This window comes from Salmo salar, chromosome 11 (genome assembly GCF_965601325.2).
Source record: "Salmo salar chromosome 11, fSalSal1, whole genome shotgun sequence".
NCBI lineage: Eukaryota > Metazoa > Chordata > Actinopteri > Salmoniformes > Salmonidae > Salmo > Salmo salar.
In genome coordinates, this window is record NC_138301.1 from 16,967,361 (window position 1) to 16,992,691 (window position 25,331).

At 40.6% G+C, this 25,331-nt stretch overlaps 2 protein-coding genes across 14 annotated transcripts in view; both read left to right on the forward strand.

Moving 5' to 3' along the window:
• The window catches only part of LOC106562151 (tight junction protein 1), a 155,328-nt gene extending 134,442 nt beyond the window's left edge, over window positions 1–20,886 (forward strand). For 7 of the 13 annotated variants that reach the window (XM_082957761.1, XM_082957762.1, XM_045689084.2 and 4 more), the window contains 6 exons: window positions 894–1,112; window positions 10,392–10,501; window positions 12,183–12,591; window positions 12,922–13,139; window positions 17,089–17,232; window positions 19,031–20,886. In XM_082957761.1, coding sequence (XP_082813887.1) covers window positions 894–1,112; window positions 10,392–10,501; window positions 12,183–12,591; window positions 12,922–13,139; window positions 17,089–17,232; window positions 19,031–19,125 — 1,195 coding nt within the window. In that variant the 3' untranslated portion in view covers window positions 19,126–20,886. The remainder of the gene's footprint in view (window positions 1–893; window positions 1,113–10,391; window positions 10,502–12,182; window positions 12,592–12,921; window positions 13,140–17,088; window positions 17,233–19,030) is intronic. The other 6 variants (XM_082957764.1, XM_082957759.1, XM_082957760.1 and 3 more) reach the window with 4 other exon arrangements.
• Window positions 20,887–21,924: 1,038 nt separating this feature from the next.
• The window catches only part of LOC106562150 (protein ENTREP2), a 188,550-nt gene continuing 185,143 nt past the window's right edge, over window positions 21,925–25,331 (forward strand). Inside the window, exon 1 of the mRNA XM_014126809.3 lies at window positions 21,925–22,811. Coding sequence (XP_013982284.2) covers window positions 22,587–22,811 — 225 coding nt within the window. The 5' untranslated portion in view covers window positions 21,925–22,586. The remainder of the gene's footprint in view (window positions 22,812–25,331) is intronic.

The window sequence follows — 25,331 nt, forward strand, 5'->3', positions numbered from 1 at the left end:
ATAATAGCTTCTAATACACCAGATGTATGTCCTTGAACCCATTATTTTAAAATCGCATTTTTAAGTGTTTTTTTTCTTCTACAATTTCAACTTTGTCCACAAATACGAGTATAGGATGAGTCAGCAATATTATTTGAGTGAGTGAGTGAGTGAGTGAGTGAGTGAGTGAGTGAGTGAGTGAGTGAGTGAGTGAGTGAGTGAGTGAGTGAGTGAGTGAGTGAGTGATCGAGTGAGTGCATCCATTTATCCTTCATCCTTCTACTGATCACTATTACCCCTGTTTACATGACACTTGCACACTCACATTAACATACACACGCACACACCCACCACTTATGCTGCTGCCATACTGCTTACTATTATTATTATTTATCCTGCTACCAGTCCTAATCCGTGCCTACATGTACATATCTACCTCAAATATTCCAGTATCCCTGCACATTGTACATGTAACCTGTATATGGCTCCCTGTCTTATTTCTTGTTTTTTTTAAATTTTATTATTAGTTATATGAATACTGCACTGTTGGGTAGGGCTTGCAAGTTAAGCATTGTACTGAAGTAAAGCAATGCCGCTGCCTCTCAATGGTGCTGCTGTTTGCTGCTCTTGGTCTTGGAGCGCCCCTCGGTGGACACTAAGAGCAACTACCTTACAACTCTGCACACACTGACTGATGCAGTAATGTACTATACGCATGTGGCAGAGGCTGTCCCGTACACATGTTTATCATTGAAGCACTGATGTTTTCATTGTAGTTCTGTCTGATTTGTTATATGGTAAATTGTAGTTATTTAGAGATCGGAACAAACACACCACAATATATTTTAGAGGAATTTCTTTGTGTGGTTTATGTTATTTTAATTGGCTCACCCCTTCTTTATCTCTCTCCTCAGAGTCCCTGAGCCTCAGAAGCCCCGGGAGGTGTCCGATGATGACATAGTGCGCTCTAACCACTATAACCCAGATGAAGACGAGGAGTACTATAGGAAACAGCTGTCCTACTTTGACCGGCGAAGCTTAGACGCAGTCAAGGCCCCTCCTCAGACAACACCTGTCATTGCAACCAAACCTGCTGCTCAACCACAAGCACATCCCGGATACAACTACCCCAGGTAACTCACTCCCACGTGTCACTCTCTGGGATATGTGGTAGGAAATCAAATCACTGTGGTGGGAGACGGTGTATGTGAGTGGAGCGGGGCGAGGAGTGGAGCGCTTTGACTGGAGCGTCGGCCTTCTCACCCGATCCAGTAGTGCTCACTTCACGAGCTCAGGGCATGCCCGGCCCAGCATGCATTTTTTGTCTACTTGTCTGCTGCTGTAGCCCCTTGCTTTAGCTACTGTCATATAGTATGCTAAATATTTTCATAAAGCATGATGGTGTACTTACTAAGTGGACATGCTAACAGAAAGGAACGAGGTGGGTAGCTAGCTTAGTGTGTCACTGTAGCAAAGTATTTATAAACTCAAAATCAGATCTCTTAAAAGTTTCGTTAATTTTCGTTCTATTATCTATACAATGGGCCATCATTGATTTTGGCCCAATAGGCCTGGCATATTACCTCTTCCAAGGTGCTTTCTGTTTTGATAGGGTTATTTTACCTATGATCCTTTAGGCCTACCTACAGAAAAAAGAAAACGATGCATCCCTGCCCAGCCTGGCAAGAGTGTTTAGGGGGGTGTTTAGCATCACCAGTGGCTCTGCAAGCTCTGAGAGGGTACTCTCCACTATTGGTCTGCTCTCCAGGCACCATCACATAAGCCTGAAGCCACAGACTCTGGCCAAACTCATGTTTCTAAAAATGTATTCAAAGGCACTGTAAATGGAGCCTAATAAAGCATTTTTTATTTTACATCTTAACCTTTATTTAACTAGGAAAGTCATTTAAGAACAAATTCTTATTTACAATGACGGCCTACCGGGGAACAGTGTGTTAACTGCCTTCTTCAGGAGCAGAACAACAGATTTTTACCTTGTTAGCTCGGGGATTTGATCCAGCAACCTTTCGGTTACTGGCCCAACGCTCTAACCACTAGGCTACCTGCTCTAACCACAAGGCTACCTTATTTGTATCTAATTCTAAGTAAGTCACAGCCTATATGTGCAATTTATAGAGTAAATTGATTTAATGCAACAAAAATGTTTTTTAAGTGCTGAGCGCTTAATGTCACTGCCAGCCTAGTGTGCCACACTTGCAAATGCTTCAAAATGTATTTATTTGTCGGCTACAGCCTTGAAATAATAAGGAATTTTTGGCTACCTGTTGGACTGACCTATTTCGTGTTTATATGCTGTTTAACCTGTTAGGGCTAGGGGGCAGTATTTACACGGCCAGATAAAAAACGTACCCGATTTAATCTGGTTATTACTACTGCCCAGAAACTAGAATATGCATATAATTATTGGCTTTGGATAGAAAACACCCTAAAGTTTCTAAAACTGTTTGAATGGTGTCTGTGAGTATAACAGAACTCATATGGCAGGCAAAAACCTGAGAAGATTCTGTACAGGAAGTGCCCTCTCTGACCATTCCTTGAGCTTCTTGACTCTTTTTATTGAAAACTTAGGATCTTTGCTGTAACGTGACACTTCCTACGGCTCCCATAGGCTCTCAGAACCCGGGAAAAAGCTGAATGATGTCGAGGCAGCCCCTGGCTGAAAAACATTAGCGCGTTTCGATAGTGGTCGGGCAGAGTACTATGAGACTGAGGCGCGTGCACGAGGGGATCCCATGTTTTTATTTTCTCTCTCTTTGTACTAAAACACAGATTCCCGGTCGGAATATTATCGCTTTTTTACAAGAAAAATGGCATAAAAATTTATTTTAAACAGCGGTTGACATGCTTCGAAGTACGGTAATGGAATATTTAGATTTTTTTTGTCACGAAACGCGTCGTGTGCATCACCCTTCTTTACACTTCGGATAGTGTCTTGAACGCACGAACAAAACAGAGGATATTTGAACATAACTATGGATTATTTTGAACCAAACCAACATTTGTTATTGAAGTAGAAGTCCTGGGAGTGCATTCTGACGAAGAACAGCAAAGGTAATAACATTTTTCTTTATAGTAAATCTGACTTTGGTGAGGGCTAAACTTGGTGGGTGTCTAAATAGCTAGCCCTGTGATGCCGGGCTATCTACTTAGAATATTGCAAAATGTGCTTTCACCGAAAAGCTATTTTAAAATCGGACATAGCGAGTGCACAAAGGAGTTCTGTATCTATAATTCTTAAAATAATTTATGTTTTTTGTGAACGTTTATCGTGAGTAATTCACATGCTAATGTAAAAAGCTGGTTTTTGATATAAATATGAACTTGATTGAACAAAACATGCATGTATTGTATAACATAATGTCCTAGGTGTGTCATCTGATGAAGATCATCAAAGGTTAGTGCTGCATTTAGCTGTGGTTTGGGTTTATGTGACATTATATGCTAGCTTGAAAAATGGGTGTCTGATTATTTCTGGCTTGGTACTCTGCTGACATAATCTAATGTTTTGTTTTCGTTGTAAAGCCTTTTTGAAATCGGACAGTGTGGTTAGATAAAGGAGAGTCTTGTCTTTAAAATGGTGTAAAATAGTCATATGTTTGAGAAATTGAAGTAATAGCATTTCTAAGGTATTTGAATAACGCGCCACAGGATTCCACTGGCTGTTACGTAGGTGGGACGATTTCGTCCCACCGACCCTAGAGAAGTTAATACGACATGTAGCTCATTTGAATTGATGAGCGCTTCTTACAGTCATCCTTTCCTCATGTTTATTAAAATACTTTTTATTCAAATCATTTGGTTTTGGTTTCAATATTCAAAACCAAATGGTAGGTCCAGGTAGTCACAAAAATAGATGGATGTTGGTTAAACTGTGATTTTAATGAATGGAGCGAATTTGGAGCGGCAGTTTTTGAGGAGCGTTTTTTTAGTGGAGCGGTTGGAAAGGACCGCTCCATGAGCGATGAGCAGGTTTTCTGACCGCTCAACTCTGCTCACATACTCTGGTGGGAGACACAATACAGCTTACTCTTCCCCTACAGCACACTCACCAGACAGAAACCTAATGGGGGTCTAAAGCTTTTTATCTTAAAGTGGTTCCTCCTTTAAAAGTTGCGAGCTTACGCCCCGGGACTTAGAGGTACCCAGCGTCACGGCTTCATTGCTCCAGACCACCGCAAGGGGGAGTTACAGCACTCATTATGCATTTGGGTCCCAAGGTTTTTATATGACCAATGATAGAGTGGTTCCAATGACGAATTTAACCTCTTACATCTAGACGTTCCGCTAGCGGAACACCTGCTCCAATATCCAATGATAGGCGTGGCGCGAATTACAAATTCCTCAAAAATACAAAAACTTCAATTATTCAAACATATGACTATTTCACAGCATTTTAAAGACAAGACTCTCCTTTATCTAACCACACTGTCCGATTTCAAAAAGGCTTTACAGCGAAAGCAAAACATTAGATTATGTCAGCAGAGTACCAAGCCAGAAATAATCAGACACCCATTTTTCAAGCTAGCATATAATGTCACAAAAACCCAGAAGACAGCTAAATGCAGCACTAACCTTTGATGATCTTCATCAGATGACACTCCTAGGACATTATGTTATACAATACATGCATGTTTTGTTCAATCAAGTTCATATTTATATACAAAAAACAGCTTTTTACATTAGCATGTGACGTTCAGAACTAGCATACCCCCCGCAAACTTCCGGGGAATTTGCTAACAATTTACTAAATTACTCACGATAAACGTTCACAAAAAGCATAACAATTATTTTAAGAATTATAGATACAGAACTCCTCTATGCACTCGATATGTCCGATTTTGAAATAGCTTTTTGGTGAAAGCACATTTTGCAATATTCTAAGTACATAGCCCAGCCATCACGGGCTAGCTATTTAGACACCCGGCAAGTTTAGCACTCACCAATATCAGATTTACTGTTATAAAAGTTTGATTACCTTTTGTTGTCTTCGTCAGAATGCACTCCCAGGACTGCTACTTCAATAACAAATGTTGGTTTGGTCCAAAATAATCCATCGCTATATCCGAATAGCGGCGTTTTGTTCGTGCGTCCCAGACACTATCCGAAATGGTAAATCAGGGTCGCGCGCATGGCGCAATTCGTGACAAAAAAAATCTAAATATTCCATTACCGTACTTCGAAGCATGTCAACCGCTGTTTAAAATCCATTTTTATGCCATTTTTCTCGTAAAAAAGCGATAATATTCCGACCGGGAATGTCCATTTAGCTAAACAGAGGAAAGAAAACAAAGCTTTCGGTCGACGCGGGCACGAGCCTGAGTCTCACAGTACTGTAACCAGCCACTACCCAAACGCGCTACTTTGTTTCAGCCAGAGCCTGCAAAGCCACGATTCAGCGTTTTGCCGCCTTCTGAGAGCCTATGGCAGCCGTAGGAAGTGTCACGGGACAGCTAAGATCCTCACTCTTCAATAAACAGAGACAAGAAGAACGACACCTTGTCAGACAGGCCACTTCCTGCATGAAATCTTCTCAGGTTTTTGCCTGCCATATGAGTTCTGTTATACTCACAGACACCATTCAAACAGTTTTAGAAACTTTAGGGTGTTTTCTATCCAAAGCCAATAATTATATGCATATTCTAGTTACTGGGCAGGAGTAGTAACCAGATTAAATCGGGTACGTTTTTTATCCAGCCGTGAAAATACTGCCCCCTAGCCATAACAGGTTAACGTTATGCCACCCGTCGCTGGTGATTTTCTTCAGCGAAGATGTCTGGCAAAAACATTACAGTGGAAGCAAATGTAAGTAATTGTAACGTCATAGCGAGCCAAGCAAAACATTTATAATTGAGAGGAATATGTTAGTTAATGTAGAGACAAACAATTGTGCATATTTTTTGTTGTTGTAAAGTTAATTTACGAAAATTGCTATTAAGCAGTTTTTTTTCTATCATATCCAATACCAGGTGTATCAAACTCCATTATTTGAATGATCTGCATGTATGTATTACAATTATACACTTCAACAGTGTTTTACCGCTCCTGGGACATCAATGATTACACATTGTAATTAAAAAATATATATATTTTTTACCTTTATTTAACTAGGCAAGTCAGTTCTTATTTTCAATGACTGCCTAGGAACAGTGGGTTAAGTGCCTTGTTCAGGGGCAGGGGCAGAACGACAGATTTTTACCTTGTCAGCTCGGGGATTCCATCTTGCATCCTTTCGGTTACTAGTCCAACGCTCTAACCACTAGGCTACCTGCACCCCAACTATGCAATAGACTAGAAACATGATTTTAGTAAAGGCTGATTTGTAATTCATATATACAGAAAAAAACAGTACACTATACTTCCTATTCATCTAACTCCCTTCATCTGTATTAATCTGAGGAGGTTCTCCCAGCCATGTGAACGATTGAAAACAGGGAAGCAAAGTTTTTTTGTCACCAGAGCGGTTTAGAGCATATTACTATTTGCCTGTGAATAACTAGACCTTCATACAAACTTGCTATGCTGAATTCTTGACGCACAATCGAAGGTGCTGCCATATCCTGCCAGCACGCCTACAAGCGAACCACTCAGGTGGAGAATGACACGAGGAAGGAGATGGGAGTAACAATCCAGGCTATTTGCTCTGAGACCGGCATAATAATGTAATGAAACAAGCAGGGAGCAGGTTTCGAACCCTCAACATTCTATCCCAAAGTCCAGCACGCTATCGACTGTGCCCAAATGTATTAATTGGAGTTGGGGCCGATTGTGGCTAAAAACACTTCATCAATTGGAATCTTTAACATGTGGAAAAAGTTGCAACAAATCATTTCTATCTACCTTGCGAAATCTACCTACACACGGTTAATATTCTAAAAAAAGATATATATAATATATATTGGTCATGGCTCCCGAGTAGCGCAGCGGTCTAAGGCACTGCATCTCCGTGCAAGAGGCATTACTACAGTCCCTGGTTCAAATACACATACAACAGACCGTGATTGGGAGTGCCATAGGGCGGCGCACAATTGGCCCAGTGTCATCCGAGTTTGGCTGGGGTAGGCTGTGATTGTAAATAAGAATTTGTTCTTACCTGACTTGCCTAGTTAAATTTAAAAAACAACTGGCGGCAACCGCAGCGCAATCAATAGGAGGTGAATAGTGGCTAGTGCTGAAAATATAGCTTACTTGTTAGACAAGTGTTGCACACCAACAGATGGAGAAAACCTACACCAGTCGAGCAATTCATTTCAACAATAATCTTCATTTAAATTTGACTTTACAAACAACAAGAGGGCTTAATTGGAGTCTTTCTTCAGAGCCTAGACCTATATAAAAACTTAACTGGCTGAGGTAGGCTATGAGGCTTAATGAAATAAAGACATTCAAATGCGGATGTTTATTTAAACTACATTTTAGTCGCACTTCCACCCAGCTCCGCGACCACAGGTAAAACCTTGCTGAGATGATCAATGTATTTGTTGCATTGTTGTATCGTCAATTTCTCTAGCCAAAACATCTTGATGGCTTTGACCAGTTCATCTTTGCTTGTCGGCTTGGCAGAGTTACAGATTAATGTTTTCAGTTGATGCCAAACAAGTTTGATCGGGTTTAAATCAGGAGACCTACCTACATGTAGAGATTACACAAATATTTAGAGATATACTGTAGGCCTACCGTAGGTGTTGTAGGTTTTATTTATTTTACTTTTAATTTACTACATAAAAGTCTACTTACTCTGCTGGCGTCTTGACCCAGTTTATGCCCTCATTTGCAATGCAAACCCGGGCACTTTCCCATGTTTACTACAGTATGTACTATAGGCTATGTTTACATGTCAGACTGCACAGTAGCCTAATAAACAAATGCAGGTGGCTTATATCTTCTAAATGCTTTATTATCCAAATGTAAAAGAAAATACTGTACATTAGTGTATTTCTTCATCAGCATCTTTATGCTTTCGTTAATAAAATGATGATAAAAATACTCTTTCAAAATGCTGAACTTATTTAGTTATGGATCCATAACGAATTTCTATGGGAATACATATCACTGAATTACAGAAATATTGGAACAAAATTGTCTAATGAAGGTAAACAAATTGTTGCTTATTGGAAAATACTCTTTCAAACACACGGTCACGTTGTACAGCGCCATTATGGCTATTAGCAGGGCAATATTTTGGCCTTTATAGATATTGGTCTTGATAAATCAATTAGATTTTTATTTTCACTTAATCTCTGTTAGGGTATTGGTTAGACTAGAATTAGAAAATTAGGGTGCAGAAATGTTATGTTCTTAGTGTAAGCTTTATGTAACTCGGCAAGTCAGTTAAAAACAAATTCTTATTTACAAGGATAGCCTACTCCTTCATCTCCGTCGGGGAATTGAACCCCGGTCTCCCGCGTGCCCTGCCCGCCCGACACAGGGATTCTTTAGATAAATAGCCCAGTATTGTACTGCCGACCGTCACGTTGTACAGCACCGTATTTTCCGTTCCATCCTTACGGAAACCCAGAGTGTTTTTGTTTTTTCTTGGAATAGAAACACCATAATATTCATCAAATTAATTAAGCAAGTACCAGTCAAAAGTTTGGACACACCAACTCATTCCAGGATCTTTCTTTATTTTTACTATTTTCTACATTGTAGAATAATTGTGACGACATCACAACTATGAAATAACACATGGAATCAGTTAAGAACAAATTCTTATTTACAAGGACAGCCTACTTCCTCCCCTTTGGGGAATTAAACTCCGGTCTCCCGCGTGCCCGCTTTCTCTAGTACAGACATGGCATGCTCTCTCTTATGTAAGGAATTAGGCACTTTCCCATGTTTACTACAGTATGTATTGTAGGCTATGTTTACTTGTCAGACTGCACAGTAGCCTAATAAACAAATGCAGGTGGCTTATATCTTCAAAATGCTTTATTATCCAAACGTAAAAGCATATACTGTACCGTACTGTGTTTCTTCATCAGCATCTTTATGCTTTCGTTAATAAAATGACAATAAAAATACTCTTTCAAAATTCAGATGTTGATTTAGTTATGGATCCATAATGAATTACTATGGGAATAAATATCACTGATTTACAGAAATATTGGAACAAAGTTGTCTAATGAAGGCAAACAATTTAGAATCCTCTTATGCTGTAGCCTACTCCCGACCGTAACGTTGTTCAGTGCCATATTTTCCATTCCATCCTAACAGAAACCCTGAGTTTCGTTTTTCTCGGAATAGAAACACCATAATATTAATCAGATTAATTAAGCCAAATTTCTTAATCAATCCCATATGCTATGTTATTACAAAAAAGGTTTTAAATTCTCTGGTAATGCCAATTTGGAAGACTATCAAATGCTTCTCAAAGATGCCCTCTGGTGGTCAAACTAGCACTAACTTGCATTAACAGAAAAAATGTATGACAATTAAATAACGTGCCACAGAATGCTGCAGCAGCCTGCAAGGTGTACTGCAGTATGACGCAACTTTTAAATGAGGAACCACTGTGGCTACATACACACACTACACCTGGGGTCTAAAGCTAGACTACAGTATATCTCTCAGCAACACACACTACCGCCACCGGAACAGTTGTTTTGCCCTGCAATGGAAATGGACCTCTTATAATTGAAAGGACAGAGTTGATGGTTGGCCCATGCCGACAAATGAAAAACTAATTTTTGAAGGCAAGCTGTGTTTTGTTATCCTCCTGGGCGACAGTAGAAAGGTTACTTTGATGTACCACACTGTGTACATTCTCCGCCTCAGTCAAAGACCATGCCAAAGATACAAGATTAAGTGGGAAGGGAAAAATACTATCATACTATTCTTTTATTCTGAATTTCTTTCAACTATCAACAATAGGTTTCACTGTTCTTACAAGGTGTTTTACCACTGTAAAACATGCCTCGAGACGTTCAGGCTACTTTGGATGTCAAAGCTGCAATGGATGCATCAGTATTTGCCCCATTTTGTAATTAGCTAATTAACGAAACCATTCACTTGTAACTGCTACAAAATGATCAATTGCACTGTAAGATCTTATTGGCACTAGTAGTGGAAAGCATATTTTAAAGTGTGTTTTGGAGAAGCAATCTGTGTAAATGAATACAGTCAATTAACTAGATAGAGCCACTGTGTTTTATTAAAACGAACAGACTCGCTGAACTGCAGTAATTGAACCTTCCTCTTGAGGATACATGGCATGTCACTGGTGTCACTGTTTAGGTCTAGATTTTTTGAAGTAGTACGTGTGACAAACTGTGATACATTATTTAAAATCAGTTATTCTAACCCTGGCCTGAATTGTTCTTTACCTTAAACCCATATGTTTGTGCCATCATTGTGGCATTGGTTGAATGTGCTCTTGTGTTTTTTTTTTACAGGGCAGAGTCAGTGGAGAAGGTCAGTCCTGTGGAGAGGAGATATGAACCTGTTCCCCAGGTTACCCCTGCTGCCCCACCTGCCATACTGCCCAAACCCACCTCACCTGAGGGTAAGCACTATTGTATAGGACACACACTAGTCTAGTTCTACATACAGTATTTTCATCTATAAATATACTGCAAAAAAAAATAAAGGGAACACTTAAACAACACAATGTAACTCCAAGTCAATCACACTTCTGTGAAATCAAACTGTCCACTTAGGAAGCAACACTGATTGACAATACATTTCATATGCTGTTGTGCAAATGGAATAGACAACAGGTGGAAATTATAGGCAATAAGCAAGACACCCCAAATAAAGGAGTGGTTCTGCAGGTGGAGACCACAGACCACTTCTCAATTCCTATGCTTCCTGGCTGATGTTTTGGTCAATTTTGAATGCTGGCGGTGCTTTCACTCTAGTGGTAGCATGAGATGGAGTCTACAACCCACACAAGTGGCTCAGGTAGTGCAGCTCATCCAGGATGGCACATCAATGTGAGCTGTGGCAAGAAGGTTTGCTGTGTCTGTCAGCGTAGTGTCCAGAGCATGGAGGTGCTACCAGGAGACAGGCCAGTACATCAGGAGACGTGGAGGAGGCCGTAGGAGGGCAACAACCCAGCAGCAGGACCGCTACCTCCGCCTTTGTGCAAGGAGGAGCAGGAGGAGCGCTGCCAGAGCCCTGCAAAATGACCTCCAGCAGGCCACAAATGTGCATGTGTCTGCTGAAACGGTCAGAAACAGACTCCATGAGGGTGGTATGAGGGCCCGACGTCCACAGGTGGGGGTTGTGCTTACAGCCCAACACCGTGCAGGACGTTTGGCATTTGCCAGAGAAAACCAAGATTGGCAAATTCGCCACTGGCGCCCTGTGCTCTTCACAGATGAAATCAGGTTCACACTGAGCACGTGACAGACGTGACAGAGTCTGGAGACGCCGTGGAGAACGTTCTGCTGCCTGCAACATCCTCCAGCATGACCGTTTTGGCGGTGGGTCAGTCATGGTGTGGGGTGGCATTTCTTTGGGGGGCCGCACAGCCCTCCATGTGCACGCCAGAGGTAGCCTGACTGCCATTAGGTACCGAGATGAGATCCTCAGACCCCTTGTGAGACCATATGCTGGTGCGGTTGGCCCTGGGTTCCTCCTAATGCAATACAATGCTAGACCTCATGTGGCTGGAGTGTGTCAGCAGTTCCTGCAAGAGGAAGGCATTGATGCTATGGACTGGCCCGCCCGTTCCCCAGACCTGGTTCCAATTGAGCACATCTGGGACATCATGTCTCGCTCCATCCACCAATGCCACGTTGCACCACAGACTGTCCAGGAGTTGGCGGATGCTTTAGTCCAGGTCTGGGAGGAGATCCCTCAGGAGACCATCCGCCACCTCATCAGGAGCATGGCCAGGCATTGTAGGGAGGTCATACAGGCACGTGGAGGCCACATACACTACTGAGCCTCATTTTGACTTGTTTTAAGGACATTACATCAAAGTTGGATCAGCCTGTAGTGTGGTTTTCCACTTTCATTTTGAGTGTGACTCCAAATCCAGACCTCCATGGGTTGATAAATTGGATTTCCATTGATTATTTTTGTGTGATTTTGTTGTCAGCACATTCAACTATGTAAAGAAAAAAGTATTTAATAAGATTATTTATTTCATTCAGATCTAGGATGTGTTGTTTAAGTGTTCCCTTTATTTTTTTGAGCAGTGTATAATACTCACACACACTCAATGACTCACTTACCAGATCCTCATGACTCTCCCAAAGCAGACACAGTCACGACCAACTACCTGCCCCAGAAGAGTTACCCTGAGAAGTCTCCAGTAAACGGTACGGCAATGAAGGACCAGCCCAAGGCCCCGGCCAATACCAGCTACAACCGCTACGTCCCCAAGCCCTACACCAACTCCGCCAAGCCCTTCGAGAGGAAGTTTGACAGCCCCAAGTTCAACCACAACCTGCTGCCCAACAACAAAACAGACCTGGCCCCAGCCATCAAGGCCCCAGCCAACAGCACAGCCCCAGCCAAGCCCCAGATCTCCCCCCAGCCTACAGACCTGGACTCAGGCTTGGACACCTTCACACGCACCATGGACAACAGGTCCAAGTACCAGCACAACAACATCAACGCTGTGCCCAAGGCCATCCCTGTCAGGTGAGAAGATTCAACATCACCCCTAGAGGGGTAACCTACCCACTGGCTGAACTATACTGGGGTCAGTTATAATATATTGATTATAGTGTTATCGCCTCGCTTCATGTATTATGGAAGACACACACCAGGAGTGAGGAGTGTCTCTGTGCATGGCTAGAGAAAAGAAAGTATGCAAAGTCACATGGTCATGTTTCTTACAGTTCTATAGTTGACACATTGAATGATACCAATGCCTTTGCCTGTCCAGAAGGTGTCACAAATGTTTCAGAGGCGGGCTCTAACTGGCTCTATGTTCTGGTATCTGACTGTGACAACTCTCTCCCCCTGTAGCCCCAGTGCTCTGGAGGATGATGATGAGGATGAAGGTCACACGGTGGTGGCCACGGCCCGGGGGGTCTTCAACTGTAATGGAGGGGTGCTGAGCTCCATCGAGACGGGTGTCAGCATCATCATCCCACAGGGGGCCATCCCCGAGGGCGTAGAACAGGAGATCTACTTCAAAGTCTGCCGGGACAACAGCATCCTGCCCCCCCTGGACAAGGAGAAAGGTCAGACATGGGTTCATGGTACACAGGAGTTAGAAGATTTCACATGGGGTCATTCGCCAAGCTTTATTCTAGTCTTAAGATATTCTATTCCTCAGTTTTAAGTCTTTTTAGTTACCTTAATTGCTGGCTTTACAGTGGATATTATAAGTATTCACCCTTCTTGGATTTTTGTTCACATTTTGTTGCATTACAAGGTAGGATTGAAATAAATTTCATTGTGATTTTTTTTGTCATTGATCTACACAAAATACTCCATAATGTCGAAGTGAAAAGAAAATTCTACAAGTTTTTACAAATTAATAAAAATGTATTAACAAAAATATAGTCATTGCATAAGTATTCACCCCCTTTGTTATAGCAAGCCTAAATTAGTTCAGCAGTAAAATACTGCTTAACAAATCACATAATCACTTGCATGGACTCACTCTGTGTGAAAATAATAGGTGCTGACATGATTTATTTTATGACTACCCTTTCCTCTTTCCCCCATACATACAACATCCGTAAGGTCCCTTAGTAAAGTATTCAATTCCAATCACAGAGTCAACTACAAAGACCAGGGAGCTTTTCGGAATCCTCATGAAGAAGGGCAGTGATTGGTAGATGGGTAACAATAACAAATCAGACATTGAATATCTCTTTAAGCATGGTAAGCTAATAATTATGCTGTGGATGGTGTATTAAACCACCTAGACACATCAAAGATGCAAGCTGTTTTTCAAATACTCATACTAACCGCACTAACCGTACTATTGTGACGTAAATTGAGTATGTAGTATGCTTATTGGTCATAGTATGGATATAGTTAGTATGCCAAAAGTTCCCGGATGTCGTACAAAATGCGAAGTATTCGATGCACTTTCCATGCATTTAGAGCACATAATGCAATTCTTCAGAATATGGGCGTGGCTTCACAACGTTTTCAGATTTGAAGAAAATGGCTGAAAATATGCAGCCGTAGTCTGACAAGAACGGATACAAATTCATTGCTTTAACTAATTATGACAAATGTTAGGAAAATGTTGAACATTGTAATAAAGTAATGACTTTTCAAGTAAGTTACGTTACACATTATGTTTGCTGACATTTGTTAGCTTCGCTAACCTTACGAACCGCATAGCATATCATTACAGCAGTATGTACCGGTATATTAGCTAGTTACTAGCTGGCTACTAATACATTGTCAAACTTGGCAGTATATTAACTATATGCTATCTAACTAACTAACCAACGTTTATTGACTTGATTATTCACGTCATGCTTACCTAAGTGGTATAGTCATTGTGCATTCTCAATGGACATTAATTCTGGTTATCTACTCCGATTTCAGGGCACTCTCGTCTGAGTGTGCTAGAGCGCAGAATAACTGATGAATTTACGAACGCTCAACACCTGTTGAATATGACCGGTTGCAGTTGGCAAAAAAGCGGAATTAAATTGTTGCCAGCAGCACAGTTAGTCACCAACGCTCTGGATAACATGAAAACAGCCTAATCAGCTCTGCTAGGGAGAGTAAAATGGTCAGAGTGAGGTGTTGTCTCATTTGTGTCTGAAAGTATCTAGCCAGTTAGCTTGGGTGCTTGACTGCCGTTGTGAGGTCAGAGCTCTCTGATCAACCCTACTCCTCGGCAACCCTACTCCGCTGGCAGAGTGTCCAGTGTGCGAACAACAATCTGACAACGCTCTGAATTTACGAACTTCCAGAGCGCACTCTGGCACTCCAGATTGAATTTACAAACACACCTGAATTTACAAACACACCCGAAATCATAAGATGTCTAGCTAGACATTTGTTATGCTAACAAGCTAGCAAGAGGTTCGTTTCAAATCTAATTTTATTGGTCACATTCACGTGTTTAGCAGATGTTATTGCTGGTGAATCGAAATGCTTGTGTTTCTAGCTCCAACAGTGCAGTAATAGCTAACAAATAATATCTAACAATTTCACAACAATACACACAAATCTAAGTAAAGGAATGGAATTAAGAATATATAAATATTTTGATGAGCAATGTCAGAACGGCATAGACTAAGATAGAATAGAATACAGTATATACATACGAGATGTGTAATGCAAAAGATGTAAACATTATTAAAGTGACTAGTGTTCCATTATTAAAGTGGCCAGTGATTTCAGGTCTATGTACTGTATATAGGGCAGCAGCCTCTAATGTGCTAGTGATGGCTATTTAACAGTCTGATGGCCTTGAGATAGAAGCTGTTTTTCAGTCTCTCGGTCCCAGCTTTGATGCACCTGAACTGACCTCTCCTTCTGGATGATAGCGGGGTGAACAGGCAGAGGCTCAGGTGGTTGTTGTCCTTGATTATCTTGTTGGCCTTCCTGTGACATCAGGTGCTGTAGGTGTCCTGGAGAGCAGGTAGTTTGCCCCCGGTGATGCGTTGTGCAGACCTCGCTACCCTCTGGAGAGCCCTGTGGATGCGGGCGGTGCAGTTGCCATACCAGGCGATGATACAGCCCGACAGGATGCCCTCAATTGTGCATAGCAACAGCATCAACTTCCGGTCGACAGGCGAAGTGCTAGTATGCTCAACTGAAAGGATACCGTTGGTTTACACTATACTAAAATGAACTAATAGTATATTGTACATGCTTATTAAGTATATAGTATACAGTATGTTAATATGGGTATTCGAACACAGATGCAGTTGTCTTTCTGAACAGCTGCAGGACAGGGAGGAAACTGCTTCGGGATGTCACCATGAGGCCATTGGTGATTTTAAAATGGCTACAGAGTTCAATGGCTGTAATGGGAGAACTGAGGATGGATCAACAAGATTGTAGTGACTCCACACTAATGACCTAAATGACAGAGTGAAAAGAACAATACAAATATAGAGAATAAAAATATTCCAAAACATGCTTCCTGCATGCAACAAGGCACTAAAAGAATACTGTTAAAATGGCAAAGGAATACACCTTTTGGCCAAAATGGAAAGCCATATGTTTGAGGCAAACCCAACACATCGCAGAGTAAATGCTTCCTTATTTTTAAGCATTGTTGCATCAGGGAATGGGTATACTTGACATCGGCAAAGACTGGACAGTTTTTCAGTATAAAAAAAGGGATATCGCTAAGCACAGGCAAAATCCTAGAGGTAAACCTGCTTCAGTCTGCTTTACACCAGACACTGGGAGAAGAATTCACTTTTCAGCAGGACAATAACCTACAACACAAGGCCAAATCTACACTGTAGTTGCTTACCAAGAAGACAGTGTATGTTCCTGAGTGGCCAAGTTACAGTTTTGACTTAAATCTGCTTGAAAATCTATGACAATACTTGATCTGTCTAGCCATGATCTCCAACACCTTGACAAAGCTTGACAATTTTGAAAATAATTATGGGCAAATATTGCGCAATCCAGGTGTGCAAAGCTCTTAGATACATACTCAAGAAGACTCACAACTGTAATCGATGCCAAAGGTGTTTCTAACAATTATTGACTCGGGGGGTGAATACTTACCTAATCAAGGTATATTAGTGTTTTATTTTTCATGAATCAAAAAAAATATTTTTTTACACACACTTTGACATCAGAGTATTTTTGTAGATCGTTGACAAATAAAAATGACAATTAAATACATTTGAATCCCCCTTTGTAACACAATAAAATGTGAAGAAATCCAAGGGGGTGAATACTTGTATGTAATGTATCAGTCCATGGTGGGGTTATTTTACTCTCCAAATGTGTTCATGAGATAATTGTTGTTTTCACAGATCATTTATCATCTCTCTTCTCTCTTGACTTCTCTCTTTGAGTTTTTCTAGGATAGGTATATTTTCCTTCAATCTTTTAACGGTTTTCATTGTCTTAAATGTTCACCGTGCCTGTGTCAACCCATTAAGTAGCCCAACAGCTTTAGTGATCTTAGGAACACTGTGTGCATGTGTATTAGCCTCTAACCCTGTGGTGTATATCTGTTTCCAGGAGAGACCCTGCTCAGCCCGCTGGTGATGTGTGGCCCTCACGGCCTCAAGTTCCTGAAGCCTGTGGAGCTGCGTTTACCTCACTGTGCGTCTATGACCCCAGATGGTTGGTCTTTTGCTCTAAAATCCTCCGACTCCTCGTCGGGTACGCCGTCCTCTCTCTGTCCTTTTGGGGTCGGGGCTTTGGGTTGGCTTTGTGACAAACTGATGGTTGTGGGTCACTTTATGATTTTTATGGTTTCATTTATTTTGGTATTTCGGTTTGTTCACTCACTCATTCATCCACTGATCTTTATTTATTTGATCTGGTCTTCAGATCAAAGTTCTTCTTGTCATTGCTTTTTCATGCTGAAACATATTTCTTTCTGTTCTTTCCTCCACTTTGTGTCTATGTCATCTGTTTGACATGGATATGGTTCCATTGGACATGCATCCAGCCGATCAGTTTTATGTTCATACGATTAGTTAATTCTTTGTAGTGAATCATTCCACATTATTTTCCTACAAGTGATTTTTTTCTCTCACATAGCCACCCAAACGTCTATCCTGAAACGCAGCAGTCAGTGGCCCTCTTAAATTTGGAAGAGGACCCTCTCAGAGACAGACGCATGGCTCCCTCAGTACTTACAGATATTCTGTTGTGTATGTGAGAACAGCCTGTGGGTTGGATCTGAGATCTGTCTGTCTGACAGCATCAGAACAGAACTGAGACAGCTCTCTGCTCTCCCTCCGCTCCTCTCTAAACGTCTAAATGGTAAACTTGGCACCGCCGTGGATTAGCTACTATTTACTCTCAGCTAGAATTGGACTTGAAGGGCTAAATTAGCCTACTGCTGCCTCGTTGGCTTGTTCGTTTGTTGTCCTGCTTCGTTGTAGATGGATTACAGGGCTGTGCTCTAATCCTCTTATTGTAAAACAAGGCCCTTCTTTAGCTTCATTTCAGCTCGACTTGTGTCTTGCTCCTCACTGAGTCTGACTCTCATTTCTAGCTGGGTGCTGAGCTGCCCAGGCCCAATGGGAGTTTCCAGTAGGGAAGCAGTGTAGTGTGTGACTGAATGGTCTTGGTTTGGAATGGTTCTGAAAGAAGTCTGCTCACGGACGGGAGAGATTCAATCCAAACCACACTTGATCAGTTTACTTCTGACAAAACATTACCTTAATGTACTGATGTCATTATGAGTTTCACAGTGAACATTCCTCCTCCTGCTGCACTGGCTAATTGTGAACCTGAGTCATTGACAATTGATTTGAGAAAAATCAGTTAAACACCTCTTGGTCCTCATATGGATCCTATCTGATAGGACCTGTCATTGCTAAAATCCCTTTGACATTTAGAAGTAATTATACTATAATGATTATGATGCATTATCCCCCTTGTGATTTCCTATCAGAACTATGCATCCAGCTGAGGCTAAAAGCCTGCAATTTTTATGCACTTTGATCTGAAGATCTCACTTTTCTCACATGGCCCTGAGGGAATGAATGCAATTATCTGAAATAACAGTGCTTTAAAATGCAACTGCATTGTGGTTTGGAAGAAATGGTGCAGTTTAGTGTAACAGTTTTGAGTCTAAAGCCGTTTTTCTTTTAAACAATTATTTAAATTGGTTCTTCTGTGGAGGCAATACTCTTGGCTCAAGGCCTGGGCTGGAACCCACCCATTAATTTCAAATTACAGTCGCTTCCAGTACATACTCTGTTCTTAAGAGCTATAATTTGAAATGAAGAGTGGTTTTAGCAATGTAATGTGAAGTTTACTTCTGTCAAGCTACATCCTGGGGTGTGTACCACAAACCGAATGTATATATGGCTCTAATGGAACAGAGGGTGTTTTATTTTAGTGTTTGGAGCTTGCTGGTTGTTAGTTTAGCATGAAGTGTATTATGAACCTTATACCCTTTCTCCACCTGTTATCATTACCATGTTGCTTCTCTCCCCCTCAGGTGATCCCAAGAGTTGGCAGAATCAGTCTCTCCCTGGAGACCCCAACTACCTGGTGGGAGCCAACTGTGTGTCTGTGCTCATCGACCACTTCTGAAAAGTGCAACAGCTGGCCTGTTACTGAATGTGAAACCATGAGAAAAGGAGTGATAATAAACACACACACACACACACACACACACACACACACACACACACACACACACACACACACACTATTTCTCCATGGGTGGACCATACACAATGAAGTATTTACACCCAGTGCTCCAGCGTTGTTTACTGTGCCCATGGAAGATGGAAGGAGACTGAAGTTGCCTCTGCGTGCTGTCCTTTAACTCTTTCCGAGGTCTTGAAGAAATATACACAACACACAAAACGATTTAACCAGTGATGGAATGCATGCCCTGTGCCACTGAGTAACTCATCACATTATACGCCAAGTTTTAACTTTAATTGTTACATAACAGGAAAGATGGTTTGTGAGGTTTTTACTATTGAAGTAGATGGACATACATGTAGGTGTATTTATACTATATATGCATACAGTATATATAGTATATGGTATAAATATCATTTTAAATTCAATTCTAGAAAATGGAATTCAAGAATCAGACTTCAACCTTTTAGTCACCTTTTGAATTGGCTGACTTTACAAAGCCGGTCACGTTTTTTTCCACATTGACGGATTTGTGAAGATTTTGGAATTCGGTGCCAGGGAGATGGGCAGTAAAGTGATGAAGATGTAAATGTATGGCTTCGTGGTAATGATTATGGTGATAGTGAAGTTGGCAAGCATCTGCAGAAGAGAAAATGAAGATAAAGGAATACTTTGAGGTGGATTTAAAGCCCAGCTCATGCCTCTAACATGCTCATCCTGTGACTCGAATGGCTCTTCCTTCCTTTCCTTTTTTCTTTCTTTCTGTAAACTGACCTTGGATTCACTTTGTATTGAGTACCAGAATTCTCCTCCTGCTGTATCAAGATCTATGCATGTGCTATGACTCGGGTCCAAAAGCCTGCTCAGTTCTCCCTCACCATGTTAAAACCCTCTTACATTAACAAGCAGTGATGCCTTATCTGCATATTATTCACTTTTTCAGTAAAAACCTCTGGGTTCTTCTAAGTTATGATGTTAAATTATGGAAAAATGAAGTTTTCTCTTGCCATTTTGTCAACCCACTGTATAAATGAACTTGGGTTTAGCGCACAAGAACAATTGAGGCTAATAAAGGTATGCTTTCTTTATCTGCTATGCATATGACTTCAGAAGAAAAAGATTACAAAAAAGACAAGTGGCTGTACATAAAGTTAGCATATGGCCTTGGTTCTTGGTTTGTAAATGAACTTTTGTATGTCTTTGTTATTTTGTATAAAACTTCGAGAAATCTCTTTAAAAAAAATACATGAATTGACCATGGTTTACTTTGTATTCTGGTTATACCCTTGAGCCTTGGAACTTGTAACTATTAGCAGTAATAAAATCCACATTTTCTACCAATATATTCACACTACATATAAATAATAATAATTGTCACACAAATCTTTTTATGGTTATTTACAAAAGAATAAAGTGCTTGGGTTAAACAACTTTGCAGACCTGTTCTTTAAAAGGGTGTACTCTGAAAGCGTCCCCCTCATTTATTTGTGATACTGGATGCTGTATTATTTTGTGCCCTGAAATGTATTTTTGTACTAATAGACCATATATTACGGCACACCAGTACTATTTTCTTTATATACGATAACACAGCTTGAATTGGATATTAGCTCTTCATGTGTGGCTGACTTTTTTTTCTCCTTTGTGACACAATTTTAAGTATACCACTGTATTAATGAATAAAATCATTTTTAAAGTAAAGTGTTTCTGGGGGTTTTTGTCTGGCGGGATATTGACATATTTTTACGAGACCGATATTCCATTCTAATAGTTTAAAGGATTCTCTGGTGAAATATGTAATCATGTTCGTTTTCTGCTTAGACTGGATTTCTATAGTTTGATCTTCATCTATTACAAAGCTGAGAGGGGGGAAGGTGGCTGCTGTAGAATTTCTATTATCTTTAGATACTGCGGCATGATTTAAGTGCAGTACCAGCTTGGCCGGTGCAGATGGTGCTCTAGAGCGCTGTGGCTGGGTCTCCACAAGGTCAGCGCCACAGCAGGCTGGTATTCAAAGATTAGGGACTGTAAGGCTTTACCCTCTGTTTGCATTATGAAGTACATTTTTACAAATATGGAGAATATAAACTTGTTTTAATGCAAATGCATGATTTTACACCCAATGTACTAAAAGTGCCTTGTACCTAATCTCAGTTGATGGTTCTCAACCTTTGGGAGTCTAATAAAGTAGGCTTGTCTGTATGAATTATAAATGGATCATTCACATTCTTTTTTTTGTCCCACCACCCAATGTTCTAAATGTATTCGGACAATCACAACAATGACAATAGATAGGGTGTCATCCAGCAGCTTTTTTTGCTATTACAAACCAAAGCCAAGTAGTCATTCATCTGTTTCACATGCATATAGAATCAGCTGGGATTTGTATTTTGATGGAATGACATTCACTATTATTGTCTCTAAATTATCTTTAGGCCTATACCAAGGCCTATGTCCTAACATTTGGTTGGGGGCTATAATTTGAAGAAATGTATGAGAAATTGGTCATTTGAATTCAGATCATTCATAGATATCACAAAGGATAAGTGCAAGACTTCACAAATGATAAGAGCATGGTCATCTTTTTAATGTTCATATAGTTTAATTATTTGTAGACGCAATCACATGAGGCTATTTTTTGGGATGCGAAGTGGCCCCTCAACACTCCGCACCATCGTAGTATTGATCGCCCCAAACACACATTGTGACAGGTCCCCATTACGCAGTATAGCGACCAAAGAACAACGTGTAGCTAGCTGCATCTCCTCCCGCCGCGGGTAGTTTGCTGTAGTCTGTGAAAACCCTGCGCCTGTGTGAAATAGCATACCCACGGCCACGCTCTCTCTGTGCATGTACCCTGATGCGCGTTTGACAGTGGAATACTAGCCTACATAAAAGGGTGACATTATTCCCGTTTCATTTCAGCTATACGTTTTTACTTGCCGATGTTCTTTAAAATGTATCCTGTAGCAATGAAAATAAGGAAGCAGAATGAATCCTCGTGGACTATGATTTGATGGACCATTTCTCAAGCTTTTCCTCGAAAACCCGGTTACCTTACCTAATAGCGCGTTATCCTGTGTTTTTGCAGAATCGATTTGGGTAGCAGCACAAGAAAGTCACTACGCATCTGATCCATCACACTGTTGTAGCCTTCAGAACAACTGGCAATTACACATCTGCATCTTGGGATAATTCATGCAATTTAATGGAGACTCTTTCAAAGGAACCATTTAGTAGGACTGATGTTATATGCTTTTTGGACACCGTAGCTTATCAAGCTTAACGTTTGGACATAGGTTACTTGCTTTGCTGTTAGGTACCACTTTTGGATGCTGATGGAAATAGCTTAACTCTATTTTTTCAATAGCTGATACATCAACTCTGTTTTCTTCGTGACAATGCCAGTCCAAGCAATGCCCCGAGGTCGTTCGCTCAGCCCCGCGTCCCTGTCCCGTAGCCTCTCCAGACTCAGGGAGTTTCGGACTCGGACACGGATCATGCTTTCTCTCGGAGTTTCTCAGATGGTTTTGGGAAGTCTGATTTTGGCAGTCAGTTTTGCCGCTCTGGCCCTCACTACCTCACCAAGGGTCAGACATTCGTGTCCATTTTGGGCAGGTTTCTCTGTAAGTATTTCTTTAATATTCTTTAATATTAATCCAACATGTGGGTTTATGTGTGTGTGTTGTGGCTCACTATTTACTGTTGTTTATAATTTGCATCATTTCGCGGGAAACAGATCTAGCACGTGCTCACACCTGGTAAGCATGTCCAGTTGGCTCGACATGTTTTTTTTCTAAATTATGCAGACGTTGAAAAATCAACATTAATGCCATTAATTATTTCGTTTCTTGACTGTCACCAACTGAACAGTGGTTTTAAACGCTCTCATTTGGCATTTTGTTGTATAGGCTACAGTAGCCTATTGTTGCATAGGCCTACAGATGCCTATCGTTGTGAAATATCTACTCTCATTTAGGCAATATGAATTAGTTGCATTCTTTGTGTAATCTTGTTGCAATTTGTTTGTAATAGTATTGGTCAAAATAAATAGTCAGGCACTGTGTGAAGGATTTCTCTCAGCAAGAACACTGAGTGCTATTTTGGCCCTCATCTTGTTTATGGATGGGAGTCTCACATACAGGCTACTGGCTTTGCAACCTGGACTCAGGGGAGACGTAACATAGTTAGTATGATATGTTAAGTTAGTATGATATGTTAAGTTAGTATGATATGTTATGTTTGGGATGGTATGTATTAATTTGTGGATGTCCATCATCCATTTCGTATGATATGTTACGAACATAGAATTAGAATACTAGAATGGACATGAACCTTCTTATTATCGGATAAAGGTCAGCTATTTTGGTCAGGGAGCTGGTCAACCATGGTTTTGCCAGTACTGTGATAAGATATTGTTTAAATCATGAATTTGAAGAAATTATCTGCACTGTATATTTGTTATCTAGCTAGCCAGGTAGTTTTAGAGGAATGATTAAATTCAAATTAACTGCCAAAATGCCAACATTCCATTCAAACAATGCAGTCAATCCACAGCCATACACTGGCTGAAATCAGTTGATGATAGAACTTAGACAAATTGTGAATGCAACAAGTCTGATTGTATCATATAATTGCACTCACAGCTTTAAAAGAAAACAGAAATTGAGACATTTAAGGTCTGTTTACATATATTTTAGAGGGTATTTATACAGAAAATTGGTATAAAACCCCTATAAACTGTATTTATAATGATTGGATAATATTTTAGGTTGACAGTAGTTCTATTACACAATTTCTGACACATCACACGCCTTACTTTTACTTTCCTGCATCAGTGAAATCAGGATTACGCCTCTGCTGCCAGTTATTCCAATTAGACTGGTTTGAATGTCTCCCTGACCAATAGGTCGTTATCAATAAAATGTCACAATAGCGTTCGATTTGGCTGCTGGGGGGCAAGGAGACCCCCAGTTCTGCTCAAACCATTAACTACGTGTCATTTATTATAACTTTTTGGTTTTAATATCATCACCTCTTGAAGAGCATAGTCAGAACTACACAATTTTAATTATTCCATATTTAGTTATACATCAATCAGTAAACATCAATTGATCATGTATTTTCAGATACATGAGGGTAGCCATATCCATTTGGCATGTAGCTAGCTAGCTAAGCAAACAACATGGGCCATTTAGCTTGCTTCATCAGAGATTAGGCTTTTGGAAAGAGCTTGACATCGTCCTGGTAAAGTTGTCAGTCGGACTACTGTCATCACCACTATAGATGGCAATCAAATCAAACAATATTTGGATATACAGCCATATAGTTTATCCCCTGAAAGTTAGCTTGTTAACTAGCCATATTGATGTGATCTGTTAGCTAGCTAGCCAATTTGACATGGTCCATCAGTCAATGTAGCCTATCATGTCTGTCAGCAGCAATCGTGATTAAACACTATTTAAAAACAATGTTGAAAATGGGATAATGTTAGCTAACTAGGTAGGCCTACGTTGGTTGGAGTAAAACATATATTGAGGTCTACTTACCACTATGTTTAGCTAACTGTACAAAGTTTCTACCAGTAGCTTGCAAGGTAAACATTATCAGCTAACAGTAATGTTACGTCGGCAAATGCGCCCTTCTGCTGCTTGGCAGGCAGACCCCACAAAGGATGAGAAATGAACCTAAACCACTCATACTTGTCAGGTACAGTTCACTTTTGTTTTATATCACTCAAATATCCAATTAATTGTGGCCAATATTAAGAGAAATTGTGAGGTTACTCTCACATCTGAAATGACATGACCAATTGATGTTACTGATCATGAAAAGCATGCAGTTAGGCCTACTTGCTGTAGGTCTATAACTGTGATGATAGAGCTAAATGTGTGCAGATTTTTGTTAACTATGTTACATTTAGTCTATGAGACCAGCCTGGGCTCTGCTGAAGTCTGTAGGTTAGAGGTTCATAGCTTGCAGCTGGGCCATTAGTGATGAGGGCTGTTCTTGGCACAGGCACCGTCCCCATGTGGTGCTGGTCATATTTGTCTAACTTTTCCTATGAAGAGAGTCCCTGTGGAGAGAGTGGTCTTATCAATATATTTCCCTGCCAATTTGTGTTAAAAGTAATTTCTTTCTCTTTC